At 46.3% G+C, this 15,431-nt stretch overlaps 1 protein-coding gene across 1 annotated transcript in view; it reads left to right on the plus strand.

Moving 5' to 3' along the window:
- LOC122542551 (SH2 domain-containing adapter protein F-like) overlaps window positions 1–15,431 on the plus strand; it is a 149,966-nt gene that overhangs the window by 75,177 nt on the left and 59,358 nt on the right. Inside the window, exon 3 of the mRNA XM_043680419.1 lies at window positions 8,985–9,203. Coding sequence (XP_043536354.1) covers window positions 8,985–9,203 — 219 coding nt within the window. The remainder of the gene's footprint in view (window positions 1–8,984; window positions 9,204–15,431) is intronic.

Here is a 15,431-nt window from a genome sequence, read left to right on the forward strand (position 1 = left end):
AATTTGGACAAATGTGTGGTATTGCATTTTGGTAAAACAAACAAGGGCAGGCCTTATACAATTAATGGTAGGGTGTTGGGTAGTGCTGTAGAATAGAGGGACATAGGGATGCAGGTACGTAATTCTTTGAAGTCTGCATCACATGTTGATAGGTAGTTAAGAAGGTGTTTAGCACCTTTGCTTTCATTGCTCACACCTTTGAGTATAGGAGTTGGGCCGTCATATTGAAGTTGTACAGAACACTGGTGAGGCCTCTTCTGGAATACTGTGTCCAGTTCTGGTCACCCTGTTACAGGGAGGATGTTACCAGGCTGGAGAAGGTTCAGAAAAGATTTACCAGGATGTTGCCAGGTGTGGAAGGTTTGAGTTATAGGGAGAGGCTAGATAGATTGGCATTTCTTTTCTCTGGAGCATGGGGAGATAGAGGGCTGACCTTATAGAGGTTTATAAAATCATGAAGAAGGGTATAAGGTGAATGGCAGATGACTTTTCCTTGTGCCAGGGTGTGACTATGGGGCATATTTTTAAGGTGAGAGCAGAGAGATTTAAAAAAGACTTAAGTGCAACATTTTTACACAGAGGGTGGTTCGGATGTGGAATGTACTTCCAGAGGAAGCGATGGATATGGGTACAGTTACAATGTTTAATAGATCTTTGGAAAAGTACATGAAAAGGAAATGTTTGGAGAGATATGGATCTATTGCAGCCAGGTGGGGATAGTTTAGTTTGGGATTAGAGTTGGCATGGGCTAGTTGGACCGAAGAGTGTGCTGTATGACTCTCCGATTTTAGGTCAAGGATCCATTGCTGAGACACTTGGTAATGTAGTGTTCTCCTGCCTATTCAGAAAAAGAGCTGCTGTGCAGTGAGAGATTGTTGGTGGGATATAAGTGTCTCCCAGCTCTCAATGGAAATGGACCATAGATAGAGACATTAGTTCCTGCTTTTTTAAAATTCTGCGTTACAGTGTGTTTAGACTGAGTGTTTTCACCTTCATTCTCTGTTGATTAAAAAGAACTCAAATCTTGCTGTCAGAAAAGTGTTTAATAATTTAAATGTAACACTTCTTAGAGGAGTTTCGAGCTCAGAGTTTGAGCTCTGTGAAAGATCTCTGCAGAGATCTGTCAGTTGGAATAATTCTGGCTAATGTTTTGAAGTCAGTATGATTTTACTTTTTTCTTGTTTAGGAATGTTGATTTATGGCTGTTCCATTTTCTTTGCAATGTCGATGAAGTGAGTTCAGGAAATACAAAAGATCAGATCTTGCACATCGGTTTATTGTGGGAGTTCTCCAACAGCACCACTATACCATTCCCTCATCTCATGAACTCCACTCTTACAATGCTTTCTAATCGACCTGTTCAGAGGTGAGACATTTCTGGAGCATGTGGGTCTTGAACGCTGGCCTTGTGGCTGAGAGGTAGGGACACTACCACTGCACCATAACGATTCCCACCAGAACTCCATTCTTAAATACAAATGTCTAATGAACATCACTTATTCTCGAGCAACTCTGGGGCTGAACTTTACAGGGATCTGCATTTCTAACCATGATCATCCAGACAGCCACACCCAGAATGATTTTTCCTGTTTTATTTCCCTGCAAGGTTCCCTTGTTTTTGCTGTGTGGGACACCTGAGGCATAATCCTGAGCACTTTGATCATGAAAGGCAGTACGACTCCGAGACACCCTCCCGTGGCATGGGCACAGAACTGGGAGGTTTGCCCACTCCATGTGAAAAGAGACACACACACACACACACAAAGCTAAAATGTAGAGTGAGACTGGGAAAAGAAGATCCTGCCAGCCTGCACTCTAATTGGGCAGTCAATTTGCCGGAGTCCTTGTATAAATCTTGATTGCATTTGTCTCTGTGCGTAGTCACTGGGGGACACTGAAACTAATTGAATAGCTGTCAGGACAAATGAAATAGCTGTGAAAAATGGTCCCCGCATAATTCAATTGTTCCCACCAAACCTTTTCACTCCAGGAAAATTCCTCCTTGGAAACAGGTTTGTGCTTTTTCATATTCCACAACTGTTTAAACCTTGCAGTATCCTTACTCGGTTACTCAGATGTATTAAACTCCTGCTCATTACTCTGTTTAATTTAGACTCAATAACATTTGTTTGAATCACATGAAATCGATGTTTCTACTAAATGTCCTAATTTACTTTTTCTTTTACTGTTGAGCCCTGTTTGAGATTGGTTTCACATCTTGCACCCTCTGTCGACTTTAGCTCATTCAAACATCTGCTACTCATACCGTAACTTGCATGAAGTCACAGGGTCATACAACACAGAAACAGACCCTTCGGTCTAACTTATCCATGTTGACCAGGTATCCTCAACTGAACTATTCCCATTTACCTGCTTTTGGTCCATATCCCTCTAAACCTATAATATTTATGTACCTGTCCAAATGTCTTTTAAATGTTATAATTGTACCAGCCTCTACCACTTCCTTTGGCAGTTCATTCTACATCCGCACCAACCTCTGTGTGAAAAAGTTGCCCTTCCGATCCGTTTTAAATCTTTTCCCTCTCACCTTAAACCGAAGCTCTCTTGTTTTGGACTCCCCTCCCCTGAGGAAAAGACCTTGGCTATTCACCCTATTCATGCCCCTCGTGATTTTATAAACCTCCATAAGGTCATCCCTCAGACTCTGACACTCCAGGGAAAAGGTCCCAGCTTATTTGGCCACTTCTCATAATTCAAGCCCTCTAGTTCTGGCAAAGTCCTTGTAAATCTTTTTACTGGACCCTTTCTAGTTTACCATCATCCTTCCTATAGCAAGGTGAGCAGAACTGTACATGAAATTAGTCTCACCAAAGCCTTGTACAGCCGCAACATGACATACCAACTCCTCTACTCAATGCTCTGACTGATGAAGGCAAGTCAATCCCCCTCTGTACTCTCTCACCTGCCTTAGCTCACAATATCCCAAGTTTAAAACTCTTTCATAGCCTTAGCTTTTCTGACCACCTCTAGCCTCGCTACCAACCCTCTGCAATTTCTGCCTCCCTTTTGAGTTTGACCACAATCGCCTCTGCACTAGTGGTAGTTTGCTGAGCACCCACCACCCTACACTCTTGAATTCCCTCCCTAAACCTCTCCACCCCTCTTCAGCCTCAGGAATCTCCTTAAAATCCATCTCTTTGATCAACTTCTTAGTCACACCCCATCCCACCTGCTATTTCCACTTTTAGTTCTGCACTGCCATTTTCTGCATGTTTACAGTTCTACAAAGAAAATGTGTCCTTCTTGTTTAAAGAAGTTTATCATTCTCAGTGTTGAAATAGTGAGCCACCCTTTGAGGGAGAAGGTATTTTAGATTTGTATAGCACCTTGTGTTGGAGAAAGCTGTCGGGTTTCAGTGCTGAGGCTCAGCTCTGAAATAAGAAAAATGGGCAAATATGGACTGATTAGAAGTGTACAAGGTTTAGTCCAGTGGGCAAGTGAAGCCATTGGATTTCGACCTATAAATGATGTATGCTCTATTCCAAAATCAGGTTGGCGTGTGTCTCTCTTGGAATTGGCAGTGTGTGCTGGCTGCCTTCACCCTTCTCGGTGGGAGAGGTTAAATGTTGTGAGGTGATGTTGAAGATACCTTGCTTCGTGACTGCTGTGCATCTTGAAGATGGTACACACTGCTGCTTTAGAGTGTCGGTGCCGGAGGCTGGGAATGGTGCTTGCTATCCTGCTATCGGAAGGATGTTGTGAAACTTGAAAGGGTTCAGAATAGGTTTACAAGAATATTTCCGGGCATGGAACTCCAGGGAGAGGCTGAATAGGCTGGGGCTGTTTTCCCCTGGAGTGTTAGAGGCTGAAGGGTGACCTGATAGAGGCTTATGAATTCATGAGGGGCATGGATAGGATAAATAGTCAAAGTCTTTTCCCAGGAGTCTAGAACTAGAGGGCATGGGTTCAGGGTGAGAGGGGAAAGATATAAGAAGGGACGTAAGGGGCAACTTATTCATGGAGGCAGTGGTGTATGGAATGAGCTGCCAGGGGAAGTGGCAGAGGGTGGTACAAATACAGCATTTAAAAGGCATCTGGATGGTTATATGAATAGGAAGGGTTTAGAGGGATGTGGGCCAAATGCTGGCAAATGGGACTAGATTAATTTAGGATATCAGGTCAGCATAGACGAGTTGGACCGAAAGGCTTGTTTCCGTGCTGTACAGCTCGACAACTCTAGTCAGTTATGTTCTCTTCACATTATAAACCGAGCCACATGTGCTTCTCGCTCAAATTAGCAGAACTTGCAATGTAGGCACCGAATGTCAGGTTTGGAGCTGTCACCCTCACTGATTGGCAGGACCTGATACCAGCTGCCTGAAATCCCTCCTGAGCTGATAGTTCCGGGCACCTGTCTGAATAATGCTCCATGCCAAGCACAGCTTACACATGGGGTATCTTTTACATTTATTCTGAGCAGAGCAATTAATCTGTTTGAGTGATTGTGCTGGAGAATAGAGTGGTGCACATCGCAATGTTTAACTTGCTCGTAATTAGGGTGAAGGATTGTTGAAATTAGGAATGTAAAGAAAGCTAATTGGTCAGGTAAGGTCTGCGATTATTTCTGTTGTGCTCAGAGAGTGTTTCCTGAAAGAGCGTTGGTGAAATATGAAAATTGTTTTCTCTTCAGTCACTTGTTCCTTTCATCTGTTCAGGAGGATGATTCATGTCGGGTTCTGGCTTTAACATGTTACTGCGACAGAGATTTCCTATGAACATTGGCACATTCCCAGGGATACCCTGTAATGCCATAAGATGTAGGAGTGGAGGTAGGCCATTCGGCCCATCAGGTCTGCTCTGTTATTCAATGAGATCATGGCTGACCTGACAATCCTCAACTTCACTTTTCTACCTTATCCCCATAACCTTTGACTCCACTTACTGATTAAAACTTTGTCTAATCTCAGCCTTGAGTATATTAAGAACCCAGCCATGATGGCACTGTTTGGTAATGAGTTCACAGGTAATTCCTCCTCAACTCTGTTTATGAGCCACCCCATACTCTGAGATCATGCCCTTTGTTCCTAATCTCTCTGTAGATCCTGTAAGTATTAATGCAGTCCTGTGAACCTCCTGGGACAATTGGTACAGCCTTGGGAACCAATACCATGGACTTTGCAAATGCTGGTGTTCCAAGAGACTTGGGTGTACTTGCATGAGAGAAACGCGGATACAACAAGCAATTAGGAAAGTGTACAGCACGTTGGCATTTGACACAAGGAGCTTGAAATATAAGAATGAGGAAGTCATGCCATGATAGTACAGAGCTGTCATGAGATCAAAACTGGAGCACAGATTTTGTCTCTGTATTTGAAGATATGTCTGTCTGGGATACAGCAAAGGGTAGCTGGATCCGTCTCTGTGATGAGATGCTAAATAAATTGGAGACAGAACTCAGAAAAATGTGAGGTGATTGAATTGCAATGTACAAAGTTCTAAGGGGGTTGGAGAGTGAGAGATTGAGCTTTGTTGGCTGGGATATGAGCAGACTCTCCAGAACAGGGGCTGTGCACTGAGGACTGAGATGAGGAGAAATGACTTCACTCCAAGGCTTGTGAATCTCAGGGATTTTCTACCCCACTGAGATGCATTCCATCATGTGTTCTCCCTGTGTCCTAGAGGTCAGCAGAACCTGAAAAAAAAGGCCCTTCGGCCCATCAATTCTGTGACAATCAAAAAACACCAACTAATGATTGTAATCCCCTTTTCCAGCACTTGAATCTTCATTGTTAATTAAAATTTAAGGCTGGGATCAACAGATTGTTTAGCATTGAGGGATATGGGAAGAGGGCAGAAATGTGGAATTGAAGCCTACAATCAGCCCAGATCACTATTGAATGGGAGCAGCAGGCACAATGGGCTGAATGGTCTACATTTCCTGTTTCTGATGTTGAAATCTTCTAATGCAGTTGCTGATTCATTCCAGGGAGCACTTGCTTTAATACCGGTGCATTCCTGAGGTGCTCTTGTAAATTATTGGTGCACTCCTTGGGTATTCCCAGCTAACGCAACACATTCTGACTCAGTTTCAAGGGACTTCCAATGGATATTGCCACTCTTCAAGGAAACCTCAGCATTTCCTGTTATATTTCTGGGAAATCCCCTTTAAATACAGATCCTTTCCTACAGAGCCACTCCTGTGAATGTTGATACACTGCTGGCAGGGGTGGCACTGCCAGTGATCCAAAGGACTAGATCGATAGATGCTTTTCTAATTGCCATTGCTGGTGGCAGTAAATGAAGAGATAGAATTGAGTCTCTGGCACATTAATAGCGTTGGTGTAAGTGAATTCTTTCCCATTGCGGAATTGACTGAACAAACCCATTGGTGTCAATTTACACTCAAATATTGACCCGTTACATGGTCAAAAATAGATTAAGCACAAAGTAAAGTACTTCAAATTACAGTTAGACACTTCATTTGAATTAACTGTGGCATTTATGATAAAGTAATGGAATGCTGTGGTGTAAGTGGGAATTCTATAATGTGGCAGCTACTTTAATGTTGTAGCAACGAAAGAAGACAGATTGTCGAAAGAGTGTAAATTTGCAGGTATATCGACTCTGCCACATTCAGCTCATGTGAGAGCTCTCCACATCACTGCTTTTAAGGAGTCTGATCTTCAACTTGTACCAACTACCTTGGGAATTCCCACCATCTTTCCTTTCTCGTGCTCTGAGGAAGAGATGCAATGGAGGTCAGTGTATCCCATAATTCACAGCAGAGCTGAAAGCCTCCCATTAAGACAACAGCCCCGGAGAGGTCTCCAACATTATTTATATTCTGATGGGATAAGCTCCAATCCATTGCTGCTTCTTGCCCTTGAGGTAGTGAGAAACATGCACAAATCCTGTGGACAGGAAGGGATGAGAGAGAGACAGAGAGAAGAGGAAAGACTGAGAGGTTCTTGAATGTGATTGCTTAACCATCTGTACATTACTAGATAAGTCACAAGTAGTCTCCTGGTGGGAACTGGTTACCATGTGGTTGTGATATCTCCTGTGGTTGAATAGCCATCCATTGCCCATAATCAAAAAGTCAATGCCAGGACTAGCATATGAGTGTGTAGAGGGCTGTACCCCAAACAGAGAGCAGCTCTTCATGAAGCGGGCAAAAAAGATTTGGGTATCAACCTATTAGTGATGTGATTTATGGTATTTTCTGCATTTCTACTGTCCTCTGCTAATTGTACATAGGAAGGGTTATTAATAACCTACATTACCATGGCATAAAGGTTATGTTTGGATGATGAATTGTGTGTGCAAATGCACTGTATTAATGATTGTATCAGGTAAAAACCCTAGGGCACAATTGAAGCAATAACGTGCTGCATTCTAAAAGCACATGGTCTAAATGTAACTTTAAAGTTTAATTATGCAGGCTGCAGTGTTAAAGGCCATTCAGGTTTGATATATGGAAGCCATAATGAATGACCTTCTTCTCTACTTCTGGAAGGTGAGGCTTACAGCTAATTAATGAGGGAGCAAACTGCTCTGAGCTCAAATTGGTTCTGTTTTCCCTTGAGCAGCTTTCAGCCTGTTTGATTACTCACTGTCACATGGTTACAGGAAAAAGCAGCCTCTCGTCCCATTCCCCAGCTCCAGCCTCCAACACGTCTCCACCACGCCATTATTTATCTTCTCGAGTCCAACTCTGAGGGAATCATGCTGCTGTTTCTCTTCTCGTCCCTTTGGTGAATTCTCGTTGTTTCACTTCCCACTGTTCCACCACCACATGCTCCCCATGTATCAGAGAGTTATTGAGGTCTACAGCACAGAAAAAGGCCCTTTGGCCCATTGTTTCTGTGCCAGTCAAAAACACTCACCTCAATATCGTAAGCTTATTTTCCAGCACTTGGCCCATAGCCTTGTATGCCTTGGCATCGCAAAACCTGACTGTAGCGACAAGAAGAGAGCACTCTGGAGGGACTCTGGGGAGGTGGGTGAGGTTACCAGAGTTCCTGCAGGTGTCGGAGTCACATGTAGAGGCAGCAAGTCTTAGTGCCCTCCTCAAGAGGGGTATGCAGTGGAGGGCTGGTGCATCCCAGCCCCGAGGGACCAGGTCTGCAAGTTGTGTTGTGTCAAGGGACCATGTTGCAATCAAGGGATGCAATATGAGAAAGAGAACGAAAGACAGGGGTTCGCAGGGGTAGGTTTCTGGAGCTGAGAAGAGTATGAACAATGCAAGAAGGTGCCCCAGAACCAGGTCTTGGGATACAGGCCGGGCCATTGAAGGCTGAGATGAGAAGTGTCTTCACCCAGAGAGTGGGGAGCCAATGGAACTCTCTGCCGCAGAAACATCGAATGTTTCCAGAGAGAAGATGGCTAGACCTTAGGGTTTAAGGGGTCAAAGAACTACGGAGAAAGCGGAAAAAGGTATTGAGTTGGATGATCAGCCATAGGCTCATAGAGTCGTACAACACAGAAACAGACCCTTGGGTCCAGCCGACCCATACTGACCATAATCCCAAACTAAACTAGTCCCACGTGGCTGCTCCTGGCCCTATCCCTCCAAACCTTTCCTATTCATGAATTTATCCAGATGTCTTTTAAACATTATAATTGTATCCACATCCACCACTTCCTCAGGAAGCTCATTCCACTCTCTGTGTTAAAAAATATTGGCCCTCATATCTTTTTAAATCCCTCTGCCATCGTCATATTGAATAGTAGAGTAGACTTGAAGGGCTGAATGGCCTATTCCTGCTATAATCTATGTTTGCGATTTGGAATTGTTTGGTTAGAGCCTTTTGGTTATCTAAGGTCCCGATCTGTATTTTTAAGAATTCCTTCATGGAATGTTGGTGTCTCATCACAGCAGAATGGTGAAGAGGCTTGAGGACCTGGGGTACTCCCTCACCTAACCCTGATGTTCTAAAACCGACCGTCTCCCTCTAATTAGAACCTGCCAAATGGTTAGGTGTTTTCATAGTTTGTTAACACTCTGTCCTGATGTCACGCAGAGATACGCCGGAGAGGGTCCAAGGATGTATCCAGCAGACCGCTGCCACTATACGACACACCGTACGAGCCCATGGAGAACGGCGGAGAGTCCGACACGGAGAAGCCAGTCTCCCATCGCCTCCGAGAGAGTCGTCTCCCAGAGGACGATGAGCGGCCGCCAGGAGAATACGACCAGCCCTGGGAATGGAAGAAGGATCGAATCTCCAAAGCATTTGCAGGTAACATTCCACCATGTTTCCCAAAGTCACAACAAGATTCTCACTTAGTCCTGACTGGATACCAACCTCGGGAGGGAATAGTTCACCCTGGGGTGGCATGGTAGCTCAGTGGTTAGCACTGCTGCCTGGGACCTGGGTTCGATTCCACCCTTGGGTGACTGTCCATGTGGAGTTGTACATTCTCCCTGTGTCTTATGCGGGTTTCCTCCAGGTGCTCTGATTTCCACCAACAATCCAAAGACGTGCAGGTCAGGTGAATTGGCCACGCTAAATTGGGCAAAGTGTTGAGGGATGTGTAGGTTAGGTGCATTAATCAGGGGTAAATGTAGAATAATAGTTTAAGGGAAGGGATCTAGGTGGGTTATTCTTTGGAGGGTCAGTGTGGGCTTGTTGGGCTGAAGGGCCTATTTCCACACTGTAGGGATTCTAGGAACTCTGGGCCCTTTGTCTCCTTTCTCCACTGCCCGGCTGGTATATTCTTCAGTGTAACTCCTCCAAGGTGATACCAACACTCTCACAGACTATCGGTAATGGGGAGACTGACCTCCCAGGCCAGAGAGCTCCAGTGAGAGGTCACTCTGCAATGTGAGCCATGATGTGTGGGGAGTGTAAGGTGCTGAGCGAGGAATGGGTGACTTTAGGACGATGGTTCCCAAATATTTTCAGTATTGGGGGATTTCCTGAGTCTGTTGTAGACTGTTTGGTAGGGATTAATTGCTGTGATTCATCAATAACTCCCATTATCATTGTATCAGGATGAGGGAGGATGAACTCAACACTGTTCCCTGTTCCTATTGTTTCCCTTTTTCCTGGAATTCTATCCATGGACCTGTTGAATTATTACAGCTTTGTCCTTTACTGTTCACTGTGTTCATCCAACGACAAAACCAGTGGCAGAGCTGCTAGTGATTAATTAGAAAGGGAGTGGGAGGGAGTCAGAGATGGAGACGGTGACAGAGACGGAGAGAACAGAGCGAAGGAGGCGTGGGAGGGAGGGCGAGAGAGAGACAGACAGAGTAAAGAGGAGTGGGAGGGAGAGAGAGACTGAGGGTGGAGTGGGAGGGAGAGAGAGAGAAACAGGAAAAAAAGAGCTAGGGAGAGACCGAGTGGGAGGGAGAGAGTTGGGCAGAGTGATGAAGGAGTGGGAGGGAAAGAGAGATAGAGAGATTGAGGGCGTTCAGACGGAGAGGGAGGGGTAAGGAGAGAGGAGGGTAGAGAGGTCACTGACTCACAGGGGTCAGAGAGAGTGACTTTATGGGACTGCTCAGCAGTTGAGGAGGATATTCCAGGCTGTTTGCAGCTGGTATGTGCTTTTGCCGTGTTTCAGAGACAGCCGCATTGAGTCTCCTGATTTTCTCTGGAGCTGGAAGGTTGGCCATCTTGAGTCGAGGCCAGAGATGATCAGCGTGAAGCTGGTGGTTAAACTGGAGCCAATTGTGCTGGCTGTCTCATGCTGGTGTAGGAGCTGAACAAACAAGTAATTTAAATAATGAAGGGGCCCCACATGGAGGTCATCGTCTGCAGTGAGTCATTCGATTAGAAAGTAACTGGTGACACCAGGGCCAGATTTAGGTCTGATTGATGGTCTGTGTTAATCATCATCTGGTAAACAGGGAAGTGAGTACATGTCACAGAGTCTCCCTGTGATTACCAGCAGAGACGGAGGGTGGGGAGGGTGGAGGACAAGGCTGGAGAGAGGAAAGGGAGAGAAGCTGGAGGGAGACAGAAAGAGTTGGTGCGAGGGAGTGGGGAGAACAGAGACAGGAAAGGAAGAGGTTGCGAGGTGGGGCGGGGAATGAACAGTTGGCATTTTCTCTTGGCTTTGAAATATCCCAAAGCATTTCACAAGGTGTGGTCATTGCTTCATCAGAACAGCTATCTGTGCAGAGTGAGATCCCAGAGAGATGAGCTGAATGAACACTTGCACTGTGTTTTGGTGACCTTAGTTGAGGAAGACTTTGAGAGCCTTACTCCTCTTTGAGTCACATGTCGGAGCTGTGATGTTCCCCCCCCCCCCTTCCTTCTCGAGTTTGCTGTGACTCCTCTTTAGAATCGATGGAGTCAACTCTGCCATTCTCCCTTCTTTCCTTCAAACACCAGCTTTGCTGAATACCTCCATATCTGCACGGGAGACTGGGGAAGGACAGCTTTCCACCCTGCCTCTGAGTGTCTGGCTGCAAAAGAATGTTTCAAATCTTCCTTTTAGAATCACTGATAGATGAGGAAGGAGTTGACCTTCATTTAATGGAGGAGGTGAAAAGATCCTTTGGAAAGTATCAATGCTGTTTTCTACTTGTTTATTCTGACCAATTGTTTATTCTGAAATCTGTGGTGTCAAATGTGAACAGTTGCAGCTCACAATCTTGCCTCGTCTTTTGCCCTTTGGGAGTGGATTAGCTCAGACGTTTGGGTGATGGGTTTGTGATGCAGAGCGATACCAACAGCAGGGGTTCTTGCACGGCCTGAGGTGACCGTGAAGGACTCTCCGTCTCCATCTCTCCCCTCACCTGAGGCGTGGTGACCCTCAGGTAAAACCGCCACCAGACGTCTCTCACTAATTGGAGAGCAGCCCCAAGGTCTGGTCAGACTGTGGTGCCTCTTCATTGCCTTTTATTCCAGTCCCTTTCATGGGATGCGTGGGTGTCCCTGACAAGACAGCAGATGTTGCCTGTCCCCAATTGGCCTTGAACTGAGTGGACCCAAATCAGAGGGCAGGTAAGAGTCAACCGCATTTGCTGGGGGTCTGGACTTACATGTGAGGTCAGACCGGGTGAAGGTGGCAGATTTCCTTCCCTGAAGGGTTTCAGGGAACATGATGAGTGTTTACAATGCTCGATGATTGTTGTTGTCATTGTCATCACTGAGATGGCCAAATGTCATTGGCAGAGTCTGGATCCCAGCGGCTGCTGTGGTGAGAGCCGAACCCTTATCCCCAGACCGTTTATCAGGGCCTCTGGAATACTGTGAGTGACAATTCCAATACACCGTAGACTTCCATAAGTTTCCATCTTCCTGCATACCCACTTTGGAACATTGTCTTGAACCCATTGTTGACGAGGGTTTAACATTTTCAGTGTGTTTCGTTGCTCAAATTCCTTTCCCAGGACTTTGACTCTGTCCAGACTGAGATTCATCCCAAGCTTGGGATGTAGTTCCAGGGATTGTCCAGACCAGGTTAGCCGGTTTGGAGCTGGCAATCCCGACACGTGTCAAGGTGGTGCTGGAAAAGCCCAGCAGGTCAGGCAGCGTCCGAGCAGCAGGAGAGTCAACATTTTGGGTATGAGCCCTTCATCAGGAATTCCTGATGGAGGGCCCATGCTGGAAACATCGAGTCTCCTGCTCCTCGGATGCTGCCTGACCTACTGTGCTTTTCCAGCACTACACTCTCGACTCTGATCTTCAGTCCTCACTGTTCTCCCAACCTTGACACATGGCCTTGGGCGTTAGGAGTGGGAGGAAACCAGTCAGATTTCCCCTTGTTAATGTTTGTCCAACACAGTCCACCTCTTCCTCCATTGCTCCAGTGAAAGAAACACCAGAACAATTTCAGGGTTGAGAAATGGATGGATTGGAGGTGCTGGGGGTTATCTTTGGAGCAGGGGAGATTGAGAGGAGATTTGACTGAAGTGTTTGATTCTAGAGGCACCTGGAGTGTGTGGATGAGTGGAAACTGTTCCCATTGGTGGAAGGAATGAGAGAGCTCAGATGTAAGGTAAATGATGAAAACAACAATGGAGATCGGAGGAAGGGAGTGTGCAGCGAGCGTCAAGGATCTGAAAAGCACTTCCCAACAATGGAAAGGGGAGGCAGGTTCAATCGAAGCTTTCAGGAATGAGCTGGATAATATTCTAGGGAAGAATGGGCAGGGTAATTGCTCATTGGGAGAGCAGGCACAGGCATGATGGGTGGAAAGGCCTGCCCTTACATTGTAACAATTCCGTGTGCTAGCTTGTTGATGTTCCCTGTCAGGGTTTGAGCGTAGTTCTGGTTGTTTGTGGGCTATGTGGGAATCAGTGGAGGAACCGCTCTGTCTGCAGCAAGTAACTGCCTTCAGGACAACGCGGACCAGAAAATGAGATTGCACCAGCTGCCAGCTTAATCTGAGCTCAATTTATTAACAACGCCATCAGTGTTTCCCCTCAATGTCTGCAAGCAGCGCCAAACAATTCGGGATGAAATATGCTGTTAAAAATTTGAGAAATGATTGTGCATCTACAGATTAGTAAGCCCTCGCACTCTGACTCATGTCGTTGGAGTCTGTTTCCTGGAATGAGAAAACAGGATCAGAAGTGTGAAAACTGTTCCAGTTTTAAAAATGCTTCCCATTCCTTTTATTGCTGGAAACTGCACCTCAGATGCTGTGAGTCACTGGGAAGTTCAGGCCGTGTGGGGTGGTGGATGGTGCACGCTCACTCTCACCTCTTGTCCTGAACCTCTGTCATTTCAAACCCACATTTCCCAAAGTACCGGGTGCAGGCAGAAGCTCCAGGTGCAGCACCAAATGCTGACCTGTTGGAGGTGCTGTCTTTCAGGTGAGATACCATTGCCAGGCACCACACCCCCTCTGATCATCCTGTCTGTGAGCTCAGTCCAATAGCACGCTCTACTAAAGATGGGCAATTCTTTGGCTGGTTACGGGGAGAAAGCGGGAGAATGGTGTTGAATGGCAGAGCAGATTCGATGGGACAAATGGCCTAACTTCTGCTCCGACGTCTTATCGTCCTAAATCTACTCCTGTCTTATTTTGCGACGATGCCCCTAGTTCTACTTTCACCCGCCAGTGGAAACGACCTCCCTGCTTCTGCCTTAGGGAAGGGAGTGCCACTTCTTCGGAAGACATGCCTATATTTCAGAAACGGGTGTGGACCTGAAGTGTACGCCACAGCTCTCCGACCCCACCTCCAAACCTCCGCAGCACTTTGTCAAAGCTGAAGGCAAGTTCTTCCTGAGGGTCCTTGCTCCTGTTTATTTTCACTTACAATCCTGCACCAAAAAGAAACACACCCTCTGGTGGTGGTTTTCACGTTGCTCTCTGTGGGATCTTGCTGTGCACATATTGTCTGCTACAATTTCGCTCTTTCTGACCACGCTTCAAAAGCAAAAGGGGTTGTTTGGTCATAAAGCTCTTTGGTGTGTCCTGAGGGTTTTATATAAATGCAAGTTGTTCTGCCCTCTTCTTGGAGAGCAGTTTCTAACCATGGCCTGGCCTTTGACCCCTTAACTCAATCCAGAGTTGGTTGGGGAGCTCCCTGTGTAAACTAGAAACACTGTCTCTGAGGGTCACTCATTAAAAGCTGATTTATTTATGATGGGAATGAGGCTCGAGTGTTATTTATTGTGGAGTCTCTTCACAGTTGGCAGCTGCTTCCTTCGGTCACCTGTCACGTTAATTAGTTGGGAAGATGTATCAGAGTTGGGCAGGAAGGGACTGAGCGGGGTCAGGGGTCCTTCCAGACTGGCGTTCGCTTTGGGCAAGGTCCCTGACTCAGCCACAAACTGCAGTGATTAATGTGAGTCCCTGGGTAGGTATGGGACAGAGAGGGGAGTGCCAACTGACGGTTCTGATTTCTCTCTCTCTCTCTGTCCTCTCCCCCTTCCCCGGCCCTTCCCTGGAGTTTCATAGAGAAACACTTCAGTAGGGGAGGGGCTGGTGTGGTCCGCTGCAGATCAGGGCCATCCTCTAGACACACACACACTCAGTTGAAATCGTGATGCTCCCTGGTGTACATTTTTGCACTCTTCCCCCCCCCCCCCCCCCCCCCCCCCCCCAACTATTTTATTCCCTCACTCTCTCACACACTGTACTGTCTCACTCTTGCTCACGTTTCATTTCTTTCACTTGTGCTGTCTCTCACTCTCTTACTCATGTACTCTTCCTCTTGCTGACTCTCTGTCTCATGCGATCTCACTCTCACTCTCTTTTTTGTTCACGCTGTCCCTCTCAGGCACTCTCACCTTCTTTCCCTCTCACCGTCTCTCTCTCTCTCGCACATAGAACATAGAAGAATACAGCGCAGTACAGGCCCTTCGGCCCTCGATGTTGCGCCGATCCAAGCCCACCTAACCTACACTAGCCCACTATCCTCCATATGCCTATCCAATGCCCGCTTAAATGCCCATAATGAGGGAGAGTCCACCACTGCTACTGGCAGGGCATTCCATGAACTCACGACTCGCTGAGTAAAGAACCTACCCCTAACATCTGTCCTATACCTACCAACCCTTAAT

Source organism: Chiloscyllium plagiosum, chromosome 40 (genome assembly GCF_004010195.1).
Source record: "Chiloscyllium plagiosum isolate BGI_BamShark_2017 chromosome 40, ASM401019v2, whole genome shotgun sequence".
NCBI lineage: Eukaryota > Metazoa > Chordata > Chondrichthyes > Orectolobiformes > Hemiscylliidae > Chiloscyllium > Chiloscyllium plagiosum.